Source organism: Coregonus clupeaformis, chromosome 11, assembly GCF_020615455.1.
Source record: "Coregonus clupeaformis isolate EN_2021a chromosome 11, ASM2061545v1, whole genome shotgun sequence".
NCBI lineage: Eukaryota > Metazoa > Chordata > Actinopteri > Salmoniformes > Salmonidae > Coregonus > Coregonus clupeaformis.
In genome coordinates, this window is record NC_059202.1 from 20615298 (window position 1) to 20629070 (window position 13773).

General features: G+C 45.8%; 1 protein-coding gene across 1 annotated transcript in view; it reads right to left on the reverse strand.

Moving 5' to 3' along the window:
* Positions 1-13773, reverse strand: part of LOC121576513 (26S proteasome non-ATPase regulatory subunit 1) — an 80007-nt gene that overhangs the window by 27011 nt on the left and 39223 nt on the right. Inside the window, exons 17-19 of the mRNA XM_041889712.2 lie at positions 9470-9584; positions 5035-5151; positions 2104-2206 (exon numbers count right to left, since the gene is read on the reverse strand). Coding sequence (XP_041745646.1) covers positions 2104-2206; positions 5035-5151; positions 9470-9584 — 335 coding nt within the window. The remainder of the gene's footprint in view (positions 1-2103; positions 2207-5034; positions 5152-9469; positions 9585-13773) is intronic.

Sequence of the window (13773 nt, forward strand, 5' to 3'; positions counted from 1 at the left end):
ATGTCATGTGTCTTCTCAGTCATGTTGAGACTGGTCGACTACTATTGCTTTAATATATTATTATTGTCATTAATATTGTTGTTGTAGTTGCTGTTATTGGTAATCACATTTCCACTACTACTATTAGTATTGCTGTTGTTATATGTATACTTTGACAATGTAAGTAATTTAACTTGCCATGTCAATAAAGTCTATTGAATTGAATTGAGCGAGCGAGAGAACGTCTGGAGAGAGAGGGGGAACGTCTGGAGAGAGAGGGGGAACGTCTGGAGAGAGAGAGGGGGAACGTCTGGAGAGAGAGAGGGGGAACGTCTGGAGAGAGAGAGGGGGGAACGTCTGGAGAGCGAGAGGGGGGAACGTCTGGAGAGAGAGAGGGGGAACGTCTGGAGAGAGAGAGGGGGAACGTCTGGAGAGAGAGGGGGAACGTCTGGAGAGAGAGGGGGAACGTCTGGAGAGAGAGGGGGAACGTCTGGAGAGAGAGAGGGGAACGTCTGGAGAGAGAGGGGGAACGTCTGAGAGAGAGAGGGGGAACGTCTGGAGAGAGAGAGGGGGAACGTCTGGAGAGAGAGGGGGAACGTCTGGAGAGAGAGAGGGGGAAACGTCTGGAGAGAGAGAGGGGGAACGTCTGAGAGAGAGAGGGGGAACGTCTGGAGAGAGAGAGGGGGGAACGTCTGGAGAGAGAGAGGGGGAACGTCTGGAGAGAGAGGGGGAACGTCTGGAGAGAGAGGGGGAACGTCTGGAGAGAGAGGGGGGGAACGGTTGGGCGTGTGGTTGTTTGCGAGAGCTGCTTCCGAAGTCTAAACCCTCTGTAATGAACACCAGAGATCATGAAACGGAACCCAAATGGCTTCTGCCTGTCATATTTCATACGATTATCCAACTGCCCCCAAAACCCCAACCCCACTTGTAACTAAAGACTAATACTCCACATCCCCTTATCTGAAATCAAAGTGGTACACTAGAAGTGAAGTGATGGTTCTTTAGGGGGGAAGCTGCCGTCCTGACGTCACTCAACACCTAGCCTTCCAGGCTCAACACATGGATGTGTATCAGGGAGCAGTGGCCTGACAGTTGTTAAGGGTAGTAGAGGGAGAGTAGAGAGCCTCAGTGTGCTATCTGGCAAATTACCCCATATTAAGATCTTGTCTGGGCGGTTTCACGCGACGGAAAACAGGGGGGATTCTGGAGTTCTTTATCTTGGCAGGAGAACGAGGGCTCCCAGTTTGGTCTCGACCGTTGCTATAGTGACAAGGATCTGCTGAAAGCATTATGGGAACAAAAATAAACACTGCTGCAGTACGAGAGCAAGTACGACACACACAAAGAGTACACACACACACACAAAGAGTACACACACACAACGAGTACACACACACACACACAAAGAGTACACACACACACACAAAGAGTACACACACACACACACAAAGAGTACACACACACACACACACAATTCAGATGTACTCGTGTTGCGAGGGTCAAATTTGACTAAGTATTCTTATAAATGAAACAAGGCTTGGTTGTTTTATACACCTGATGGTGTATTCAGACAGCGTTTAACACATAGGGGCCTTGCTGGTTTCTCTCAAGCTAATACACAAGGCCCAATGTTAGCACTGGAGAATACTTTACTGCTCCAGCCTGCGTTTGGAGTTTGCATATACACATCTGTGTGTGTGTGTGTGTGTGTGTGTGTGTGTGTGTATGCGCTTGATGTGATGATGTGCAGCTCTCTGGGACCCCACACACACACTGTACGCTTCTGCACACACACACACACACACACACACTGCCGTCAGACTAACAGTAATCACAAGAGTAATGTGGCTGTTCTCATTGCTGGTCCGCCAGGCGCTAATGCATCGTAGCACGATCACTTCCAAAGAAGAAGGGAGTTGGGAAAGATCACAGGACAGGGGGGCAAGCCCTGGGGGGCGGCTGGGACCGGACCCCCTGTAAACCTTGCCAACACACACATACGCAGGCACACCTCCCCTTAACAGCAGACAGAAACAGATATATACACCCTCGCGTCTTCTGAAGAAATCCAACCCCTGCCTCCAAATGTCAGTCACAACACACACTTGGATACAAGACACTGACCTGCATCCAGGATGCCCTGGGCCAGGATGGCCCCGAACTTCGCCATGACGTCATCGTGCTTGTCGTTGATGACCTTAGAGTAGAGCTGCCGGAACTGGTTCACCTGTGTGTCGGGAAAACAACAAAAAACATTACGACTCAAACCCATTGTTCAGTTCTTTTGGTGGGCCTCCACATTACAATATAGCACTCTTATTAAAGGAAATATACTTAAGAAGTTCTTTGTTGTCAGTTTTTTTTTTTTGCAGCATATGGGAAACCTTTTGTCTGCCACGTTGCTTTGGCTCTGATTAAGTCAATGTGCATGCCAGGGCCCACATTTGGGACTGACATTAAGCATGAGACGCCCATTCCCCCCTTAACATTAAAACGGGTTGAAACACTTTGACGAGAGCCACTGCTGGTGGAAGGTAAGGACTATTCTAGAAACCCTTTTATGTTTCTCTGAATCATTAGCATTAGAAATTAGCATGGAAAACTGCTGGAACCGGCATCTTTTAGCTTCACTATTTGGAGATAGGGGCACATAATTAAATCTATAAGAAGAAAGGGTGAAATGGCTAAAACACTACCGTTCATATTTCCATGTAACATATTTAAAAGGGAAATTAAAGAGTGATGGACATGTGAAGTAAGTGATCCACCTGCGAGCGTGAGACACGACTCGGGGAACACGATTTAACACAACTGCACCCAACATCCTTCCTGTTTCATTGAATACTTGAAAACCTCAGCTTGACTTCACATTTAAAAACAGGCCGACTGCAATTAATGACAGCGTGGTCTCACAAAATAACCCATAGAGGGTGTGTGTGTGTGTGTGTGTGTGTGTGTGTGTGTGTGTATATGAGAGAAAAGTCGAGTTGAGCGTGTGCGTTTACGTTCGTGGCACATATGTACCGGGTGTGTGTGGCTCGAAATACACAGTATATACAGTGCATTCGGAAAGTATTCAGACCCCTTCTCCACATTTTGTTAAGTTACAGCCTTGTTCTAAAATTGATTAAATTATTTTTTCCCCTCAGCTCCAGAGTTCCTCTGTGGCGATGGGAGAACCTTCCAGAAGGACAACCATCTCTGCAGCACTCCACCAATCAGGCTTTTATGCTAGAGTGGCCAGACGGTAGCCACTCCTCAGTAAAAGACACAACAGCCCGCTTAGAGTTTGCCAAAAGACACCTAAAGGGCTCTCAGACCATGAGAAACAAGATTCTCTGGTCTGATGAAACCAAGATTGAACTCTTTGGCCTGAATGCCAAGCGTCACATCTGGAGGAAACCTGGCACCATCCCTACGATGAAGCATGGTGGTGGCAGCATCATGCTGTAGGGATGTTTTTCAGTGGCAGGGACTGGGAGACTAGTCAGGATCAAGGCAAAGATGAACTGAGCAAAGTACAGAGAGATCCTTGATGAAAACCTGCTCCAGAGCACTCAGGACCTCAGACTGGGTTGAAGGTTCATCTTCCAACAGGACAACGATCCTAAGCACACAGCCAAGACAACGCAGGAGTGCTTTCAGAACAAGTCTCTGAATGTCCTTGAGTGGCCCAGTCCGGACTTGAACCCGCTCGAACATCTATGGAGAGACCTGAAAATAGCTGTGCAGTGATGCTCCCCATCCAACCTGAGAGCTTGAGAGGATCTGCAGAGAAGAATGGGAGAATCGCTACAAATACAGGTGTGCCAAGCTTGTAGCGTCATACCCAATAAGACTAACTGTAATCGCTGCCAAAGGTGCTTCAACAAAGTACTGAGTAAAGGGTCTGAATACTTATGTCAATGTGATATTTCCGTTTTTTATTGTCTAAAAACCTGTTTTTGCTTTGTCATTATGGGGTATTGTGTGTAAATTGATGAGGAAAATAACGATTTAATCAATTTTAGAATAAGGCTGTAACGTAACAAAATGTGGGAAAAGTCAAGGGGTCTGAATACTTTCCCAATGCACTGTAAATGTGCGCTGTGAAACAAGCCAGCAGGCGAGCAGTCCCCTAACTGTATGGCAGTATGTGCATAAACAATCTGCATGCCCAAGGTGCACAGACACGCCCGCCGTACTGCCACCATCATCATCATCATCAGTGACAGAGCACACTAAACTAAATCTGGAAAGATGCTGGACGTTAAACAGGCCAGCCCCCAGAGCAAACACAGTCACAAGTGTAGTGCCTCCTGCCCTTTCCAGTTTAAAGGTGAACTATGCATAAATCTCTCCACCGTTTCCTGTTTGCTAAAATCCTAATAGTTCCCCTAATTTCAGTTTATGTGACAAAACAAGCAAGTATAGTGTAGAGAATCATTGTACCATCTAAACCGCTGTGAAATATATTTTCCATAACCATAGATATTGTATTTTGAGCTGTTTGAAGCTGGTGTACACAACAGAAAGTAAAAGACGCAAAAACAAAACTTTAACGGGAAGCATAGAAATAGCACACATAGAACAGATCTACCGCTTCTTAGACTGGCTTTCCATGAGAATAAGAGCTATAACTCACATTTCTGAGATTTTGGTCGGGTCGTCCAAAAAGTTGGAACTATTTCAGCTTCAAACCAGTCTTGCTTGAACAAGTGTAGTGCCTCCTGATATTTCCAGTTTAAAACCAGTCTCTCTTGAACAATCTCTCACAACGCCCCAAGCCTGTTGCTGTAACATTACAGGCCGTGACCAGAGGAAGCTTGAAAATGTGTCTGGCATTTCTTAAAACGGTTATGACAGAAGTTGTGCAAAACGGAGAAAGAAAAGGAGCTCCTTTTAGCTAGCCTCCTTTTTTCGCTCCCTCATTGTACTCAGTATAAGCTGTGGTCATATTAGGCACATCATCACTCAGCTGAAAGCTTGAAACACAGACACCATTTGGTTAGGACCCAGAGCCTCCACGGGGGGGGGGGGGCTGTGAATGGGATGACCCGTTTCTCACCCACCCACCTTGGGACAGGTGACCTCGGTCTGCTGGATCATGATGAGTGCAGAGGAGATGAGAGCACCCTGTCTGACGTAGTTCACTGGGTCGTTGGTCATCGGTTCCAGCAGGTTGATGGCCTCCTGAGAAGGGAGAAAGAAAAACAGAACAACTTGTCAATGACCATAAAATACACTAATTAAACTAACACCTAAGATGACCACTTGACCAGCAAACGGCCAAACCCTAAAGATGAGAGGTTATCGTGCTGAGTCTAAGTAAACAGATACATCAAGTTTGGTGCAATTCCCCAAGTACGAGTGCAGTACTACCGGAGTATAAGCCTCAGCTCCTTACGGGACAAGAGGCTCAGGAAGGTCAACGGTGAACTCTCTCAGCCTGGCTCAGGAACCTCTACGCCAGTGTTTGGACCAGCGCTCTTCTGTTGTATTAAGAGTTTAGCGCTGGCAGAAGTTGCTAGGAAAAACCTTGGCACTGAGCAGTGAGGATCCAAGATGAGGTCTACAATCACTTCAGATCTCTATCGGATTCATAGATTGAAACCTTATTGTCCTTAAAATGATTTTTTAAAATGTACAATCTGCATATTAAAACAATATAAAAGGATGGGTGAGCATCCCCTGAAAACTACACAAACAGAAAGGCTTTAAGAACTGAACAACTCAGAATCTGTTCTCTTTGGATTTAGTTTCTTCGCAGTGGTCTTCCTAGGTCAGCAGAATCCTACTACTTCCTCCCATCATGCCACGTCAATGAGGAGCAAGGAGAGGGCCTCCCTCACTGTTCTTAGCTGTTCCACTGTAGCCCACACTGCCGGCCCCCCAGAGGGCGGAGTCCACTCTCCACGAGAGAAAACATATCGACGACACGAGATGGAGAAAATAAACCCAAATGAATACATAAAAAAAACTTCAATTAAACACTAGGCCTATAGGCTATGCCTACGCTGCGTTGTAAATCTGAGCTGATAAAACATTTCAGGCATTTCAGGCTAAACAACTAGTGCCTATGCAACACATTGTAATCCAATCTTTACTGGCGCATTTCAAACTATCCTTTTGTGCAGCCGGGAACTAGTTCTGTACGATGGCGAGTGGTGGTGGTGGTGGGGGGGGGGGGGGGGTCGATAAACCAGAATTGGAGGATCCTCCATCATCATTTAAATCTCCAGTTTGCAAACATTTTTGGCTTCACAGATTACAACGGCGACGGACAGAGAGTTGTGGATAAAACGTTAACAGTATGTCGCCACTGCTCAACGAGAATAGCCTATGCAGAATGGCACGTGTAGATAGCTTGTTGTTGTTGGCCAATCACAAGTCATCAAAGCAGTACTACAGTCATAGGGCCTTCATGTGTGGCAAAGCAAGTTAGGAGATTATCTAATCAATGTCAAAACGGAATTTAAATGATGGAATTAAACATTTAATGAGAAGGATAGGCTACAACGACCAAGAGCCAACAGGTAGGCTGCTACACAATAATCTGGATGGAGGTGTTATTTGTAACTGTAGGACAGGGAGAAAGCGCATGAAGCCTCAATTAGCCTAGCTAGCTAGCTTAGCTAACTTGCTTCTCTCGGGTACTACGGAATCCTATTGGATGATAAATAATCTAGCTATGACAAGCTAGAAGTTAGTCTACTAGCACGAGTCGGCTTGCTATGGTTGGTTGCCGTCTCTCTGAATCTACCTCCCTCCTTCTTGTGCCCCGTGTCACTCACAGTAAACACAGTGACCCTCCCATGCGCTTCATGAGCTCTGGTTAATAAAGTAGCTTACAAATGTACTTTTCTAATGCTTCCCTCACCTGGGATCGGAACCGGGTCTGGATCTGACTAGGTCTATACGGAACTGGTCTAGTTGTTCTCGGGTCCGTTCGGAACAGGTCTCTATATTTAAAAAATGATTTATGCATATCGGGTCCGGGTGGGAAAGCACCAGGTCCATTTCGAAATGGGTCCAACTTTTTGGACCCGTGAAGACCTCCACTTGAGGCACAACATTACAATTCATGTCACAACAGACAATGCCAGCAACATTGTGAATGCTGTCACAGAAGCTGGACTTGGGCCACAAAAATAGGGTGCTTTTTAGTCTTTCAACAAATAAAGAAAAATGAACTACAGTAACGGTCGGCATTTAAATTTTCCCACTGTACTGTAAACGAACCGTGATCCAAAAAAACCTCAATACGCACCGATACGTGGGTTTGGTGAACCATTACACCCCTAGTCGGCGTAGGTTTTAATTGAGAGTATTTACTGTCAGGTCCAATCAGCAGAGCTGGCTGATGCAGACCAATGGCATACAGGGGCCTCAGTAGTACTTGTAGGGTGACATCACTCCTTCGGGCTTGATGAGAGTTCTACACTGGTCAGAGGGTTCTATATATTGATTGAGTCAAACATAACTGCTGCTATTACTTGCCTATTTGAAATGTGTAGAATATCTCATGTTAAAACTTTAAAAAGGACTGCGTAGTCGCTCAGTAGAATTTGAATAATTAGAATGTTTACACAAGGCTGGTAAAAAAAAAAAAAAGTGGCTTCTCACACAGAGTGCATTTTCTACCCAATTCGTGAAACCCAAAAACTGCACGTCGCTTGAATTTTCATGACGACGCACACCTTTGTATTGACGTATAGGGAGCATGAAATGGGGTCCAAATCGCTTTCCTCTTAATGTTTTTACTCAACACCAGGCAGCAAGAACCGAAATTACAGGGCAATAAAAAAATCTCCAAACCCCCAGGTGCATAAATGATGGCAGAGGGAATGAGCTCCATGTAATAGCTAGGTGACCCACTTCTCCAGCCACAACACCATTCCACTCCCCGAAGGAAGGAGCTAACGTACTGGAGGAGACCGGCTGTGTGAACACTGGAGTCCTGGTCTGGCCCAGACTAGTGTAGGGCCTAGAACATTCTCCCTCTGGGCACCAGGGCCCGAGTGTAATGGGCTGTGACTCTGCTTGGGCTTCGGCACCTGAGAGTGATCAACTCCACATCGTTAAGCGGTTCTGGGCCTGGCGGCGGCCTCCCGTCTATCCCTGACCACAATGTCCTCGTCTGGCCGACAGGGTACAGCTCAGTGGCAATATGCCAACCAAACAGAAACCAAACTCACCCCCCAGTTGCGCAACATATCAAATGTACCTCAGGCATTCCCTTTGTAATTCACTTACACCACACGTTTTTTTGTGATGCTCTGGATCGACGTGCACGACAACGTGTTCCAGCTCCCGCAAATATCCAGCAACTTCGCACAGACATTGAAGAGGAGTGGGACAACATTCCTTAGGCCACGATCAACTCTATGAGAAGGAGATGGTCAACCGGGCGGGTTCTAGGATCTCCATGTAAACACTAGTGCACAAGCGTTCCGCTACACCCGTAATAACATCTGCTAAATATGTGTATGTGACCAATAAAATCGTGATTTTTAACAGTTGAATGCTTCATCAGTGTTGGTTCAGATTGGAGCCCCTCTGAGCCCAGTCTCCACATAGGAGCCATGCTAGGTCCTATCCTGGCTGTGATTCTCGCTGTGTGCGAGGCGTGATCATGGCCCCTATTCCAGCAGAGCGGTTTCCTCAGAGTCCTGCCACTCTATTCAGTCTGATAGACACCAACAGCTGCTAAAAATTCCCTGGGGGGCAGCTGCCTAGTTAGGATACACTGGTATCCGGTGGTGTTTGTTTGTTTTGCTACACACATGGTGTGTGGGAGGGATACACCACAGCCCTGTGGCAGGCTAGGAGCCCTGTGGCAGGCTAGGAGCCCTGGCCCTGTGGAATGCTAGGAGCGCTGTGGCAGGCTAGGAGCCCTGTGGCAGGCTAGGAGCCCTGTGGCAGGCTAGGAGCCCTGTGGAATGCTAGGAGCCCTGTGGCAGGCTAGGAGCCCTGTGGAATGCTAGGAGCCCTGTGGAATGCTAGGAGCCCTGTGGAATGCTAGGAGCCCTGTGGCAGGCTAGGAGCCCTGTGGAATGCTAGGAGCCCTGTGGAATGCTAGGAGCCCTGTGGCAGGCTAGGAGCCCTGTGGAATGCTAGGAGCCCTGTGGCAGGCTAGGAGCCCTGTGGAATGCTAGGAGCCCTGTGGCAGGCTAGGAGCCCTGTGGCAGGCTAGGAGCCCTGTGGCAGGCTTGGAGCCCTGTGGCAGGCTAGGAGCCCTGTGGAATGCTAGGAGCCCTGTGGCAGGCTAGGAGCCCTGTGGCAGGCTAGGAGCCGGGAGGAGCTGGCTAGAAGGAGCTTTCCCAATATTGCATAGACCCTTTTGATTATTTCAGAATCATGAGGCCGCATTAAGAAGTGTTTAGAGGAAGGCCAAGGGGATTATTTTGGACTGGACAATGGAGTTGGCAGCTTGTTCACAGAGAGGTGAAGATGGAAGCGGGGTAGGGTCGGGTAAGGATGTGGATGAGTTGGAAGAAGGGGCACTCACCTTGTTGCCTGTCCCGGCACAGCAGATGCCCAGTGCCATGGCGGCACCGTAGCGCACGTGGGGGTTGTAGCTCTCTGACAGGAGGGACACCACACTGGGGCACTGCTCTGGGGTCCTGCACACACACACACACACACACACACACACACACACACACACACACAGAGAGAGAGACACATTGTTATTCACATCAAACATCAGAGAGATAGTCTGCAGATACAATTCATAAATGCTTGCAGAGATGTCAGACCTATAATTGCCCCTTTTCACACACCATACCCCCCCCCAAACACCGGTTCTGAGTTGCTGCAAACCCTTTGGTGTGCTTTAGCCTGAACAATTCTGTAATGATATTAAAGCCTTGGACCTGGTCCAATTGGATTAATTCCTATGACCCGTAATGTTGATACAACCCCAAGTCTCTTCAAAGATGGTCAAAACAGTTAATAATAATGAATTTATTAGTTATGGATTTTGATTTAACCCTGTTTTGTACAGATGCAATGTAAACAGGGTTAAATAAAAATCCATATATAATAAAATTATTATTAACGGTTTTGACGATCTTTGAAGAGACTTGGGGTTGTATCAACATTACGGGTCATAGGAATTAATCCAATTGGACCAGGTCCAAGGCTTTAATATCATTACAGAATTGTTCAGGCTAAAGCACACCAAAGGGTTTGCAGCAACTCAGAACCGGTGTTGGGGGTGTATGGTGTGTGAAAAGGGGCAATTATAGGTCTGACACCTCTGCAAGCCTTTATGAATTTTATCTGATGGTGCTGTATAGGGAAAGAGAAAACCTTGTGCTTAACCATTTTGCTAGATTGAAATATTTGGCTTGAAAGTATAATGCATTGGTCTAGTGCAAAATGTTTTAAAAAAAAATCTCTGCTAAGTATAAATGGCTATTTCTTTGCTGACTGAAGTGAAGACTGAGCCAAGACAATTAAAACGTACAGCAGGGGAGACTCCCTTTTAGTCTTACAAAAAGAACAGGCATGCTCGAACAATATAACGCCCATCCAACAGTCACTGTTAATAAAGAATGCTTTTTTTATAAAAAAAACACAAAAAAAACATGATGAAGAACACCATTTAAGTGATGGGATGTGGGCAGAAAACTGTGCCCCATGGCAACTTATGGAGTCATTTGGCAGAATGTTAGCTTAAGTCTAAACACCGCCAGTGTAAGTGAATATTCAGTCTAACCCTTCCAAATCCACTACCTTCGACCATCGCGCTTTACATGTAAATGCCAGGGTTTCTTCCCTCATCACATTTTCCTGGTTTCCACGGGTCCAACCGTCTCACTATGAGGAGCCTACTCACATGTTCGTTTTGAACCAAGAGTCAAAAACCCTTTCCAAACTCTCCCAAGTCCAGGCAGCTGTGTCAAGATGGTTTCTTTAAACAATTTACACAAGGTAATTATGGTTTTACCACCCCCCACCCACTAGCACCCTAACAAGAGTACGGGCTGAGAAAATAGAGGTAAGAGCAGGGTGGGATGTAGATTTTGGACCCCAACCTCATCTTTACTTAACGCTCAACGTGCCGTTAGGGTAAGGGCCATTTGCCATTAGGCGCTTGAGATTTGAAGTGAATTTAAAATGGGCTCTGTTCTTTTATTAATTTTTTATTTAACCTTTATTTAACTAGGGCAAGTCAGTTAAGAACAAATTCTTATTTACAATGACGGCCTACACCGGCCAAACCCGGACGACGCTGGGCCAATTGTGCGCCGCCCTATGGGACAGCCTGGAATCGAACCAGGGGGTCTGTAGTGACGCCTCAAGCACTGAGATGCAGTGTCTTAGACCGCTGCGCCACTCGGGAGCCCATCGACTCTAAGAGGAGCAAAGTATGAATGGAGAGAAAGATCTGGAATCTGGGCTACCTGACTGTTGCTGGGACAAGAAAGGTAGGTCTTAAAAGAGCAACTGAAGGCAACGAACAACTTATCTGATAGAAAAACGGAAACATTTATTCTACTGTCGAAATTGACTACAAAGTGTAAAGAGGATAATTTTGGTCATAAAAGTCAGTGTCGTCCAAAACAAGAGTTTTTGTAAGTGAGTTTGTCATGACTTGAGGGTTGGGTTTTGATTTTGACAATGTTCACTTGTCCACTAACACAGGATACACAGCTGCAGTGATTGAGCTCTATCCAATCCTACCGCAGAACACAGACAGGGAGACAGACCTGCCCAGCAGCGTAGCGGATCTGTCTTTTTTTTTTTTTACTTGAGAAATACTGCACCAAATGCCTTAGCTCAGGGGTTCCCAAGCTTTTGTCGTCCATGAACCCATTTTGATTTGTGAAAAATCTCGCGACCCCAACCATGCAAAACAGATTATGCAATGAACAGCCAATGTTTACTTTTTTTTACTTGGGGCGACGGCAGTCAATTACAAAATATTCTAACAGTATTTCTGATCGTCTTAACTCATACTGTAAATGTGGGGCTTTGACAGTCGATTGCAAATTAGTCTGACAATGTCTCATCTCACCCACCACTGATGAGATGGGTGTGCTTGATGCATGTCGTGTCATAGTTTTAGGGCGTGGTCAACAGTGCGCACCTCATCTCTGCTGTCACATCCCACCTGGATCGACATTTGGTTTTAATGCAGACGAGAGCACTGCTGAATTCAGCTTCACACAGATATGAGCTGACGAAGGGTACCATGAGGTTTAATGCTCTGAGGGAGATGGCAGGGTATTTATTCCCTTTGAGTCAAGAACCAAAACTCCTTCGTAACGACCCGTGAATGCTTTGTCTGCAGCATTCGGTCACATGACAGCTCGAAAGGCCGCACTTTAACCATTCCAATTCAAGTGCAACAGTCAAGTGTGGCCTTTGCCCACAATCTAAGGGCACTCTGGTTGAATTTTATCTTTTAGATTTCAATCATTTTCATTTAGATTTTTAAGGTTAACCACATTACAATGATTTTAAGATACAAAGATGATATATATTTTTTAAAACAAAAAAACTATTATTTTCAGGATTTTGGAAATTCTCCCGCAACCCCATTTTCATATGACCCCTAGTTTAGGAAACGCTGCCTTAGCTAGACGTCAAATTGAGCGACTAAAACATCCTCGTCAAAAATGTCAAAATTAATTACAGATTTCTTTAGGTCTCAGATTCATTCTGACTATTTTGAGGAAGCGATACTGGCTTTGTTCCTATGGTGTCTCAGAGGGACAAACATCAGTAACTGCCACATCAAACCACAACCCCCAAGACTGAAATCTCATTTTTCTTAATAATAATAATAATAATAATAATATTTATTTATTTTTCTTAATGAGCAACACGGAATCGGTGCGCTCTTTAAAAGGGAGGACACACGGCCGATGATCGGCCAGAAACGGTCAGTGACCATCATTTCCGAGCAGTCACCATCTTTCCCAATTCTTCGTAAGTTGTCGGTGATGGCTTTTAACCTGAACCAAATCAGAGCACAAGGAGGGGAAACGAAAGTGAAATTGAAAACGCAAACTAAATTCCCAATCTGACCCTCATACAGTACCATCATGGTCACCTAATCATCCCCAGCTTCCAATTGGCTCATTCATCCCCCCACCTCTCCCCTGTAACTATTATAAAATACATTTAAAAAAATGTTTGTTAAATGCAATGCAAATGAGCTGGCTGCGAACCTTCAGCTAAACGGAACATTTATTACACATATTTGGTCACAAAAAAGGGAACGCAATTACAACTGGTATGGAACAATACCGCCTGAGAAAGGGATTTCCTCAGAAGTCACTTCTTACTCAAATCACTACAATGTGTGCTACATTACCAGCGTTGGAAATGTATTACAGCATAGCCCATGGTAATGTCTTGAATTAGGGAATCTGTCAAGACAGAGACAGAGGCAAACAGCCACCACGGGATGAGGTCAGCAGCGTTATATTGAGCGTGTTATCCGGCCTGCTATGCTGTAAAAGGCGGTTGATAAGACCAATATTGCCTCGGCATGGACGGTGAAACCGATGAGGAGATTACCATATGCCTTCAGATTTCCCAGAAAGGTTCAGTTCTCCGTAATGGTCACTGGGAGTCTATCAGTTAGGTTTTAATCGTCATTTACCCGAAAAACGATAGGCGGTAAAACCAATCCCCTATAAAACAGACTCCTCAGCCTTTTCCAAAAACAAGCATAAATCGTCAACGTCGCAAATCCCTCTCCATGACCCCCCGGCCACTAACTCACAACGTCGTCACAACTCACCCAGAAATCGGTTTGATGGAGTGAAGAGGCCGGGAGGACGTGATAATTAT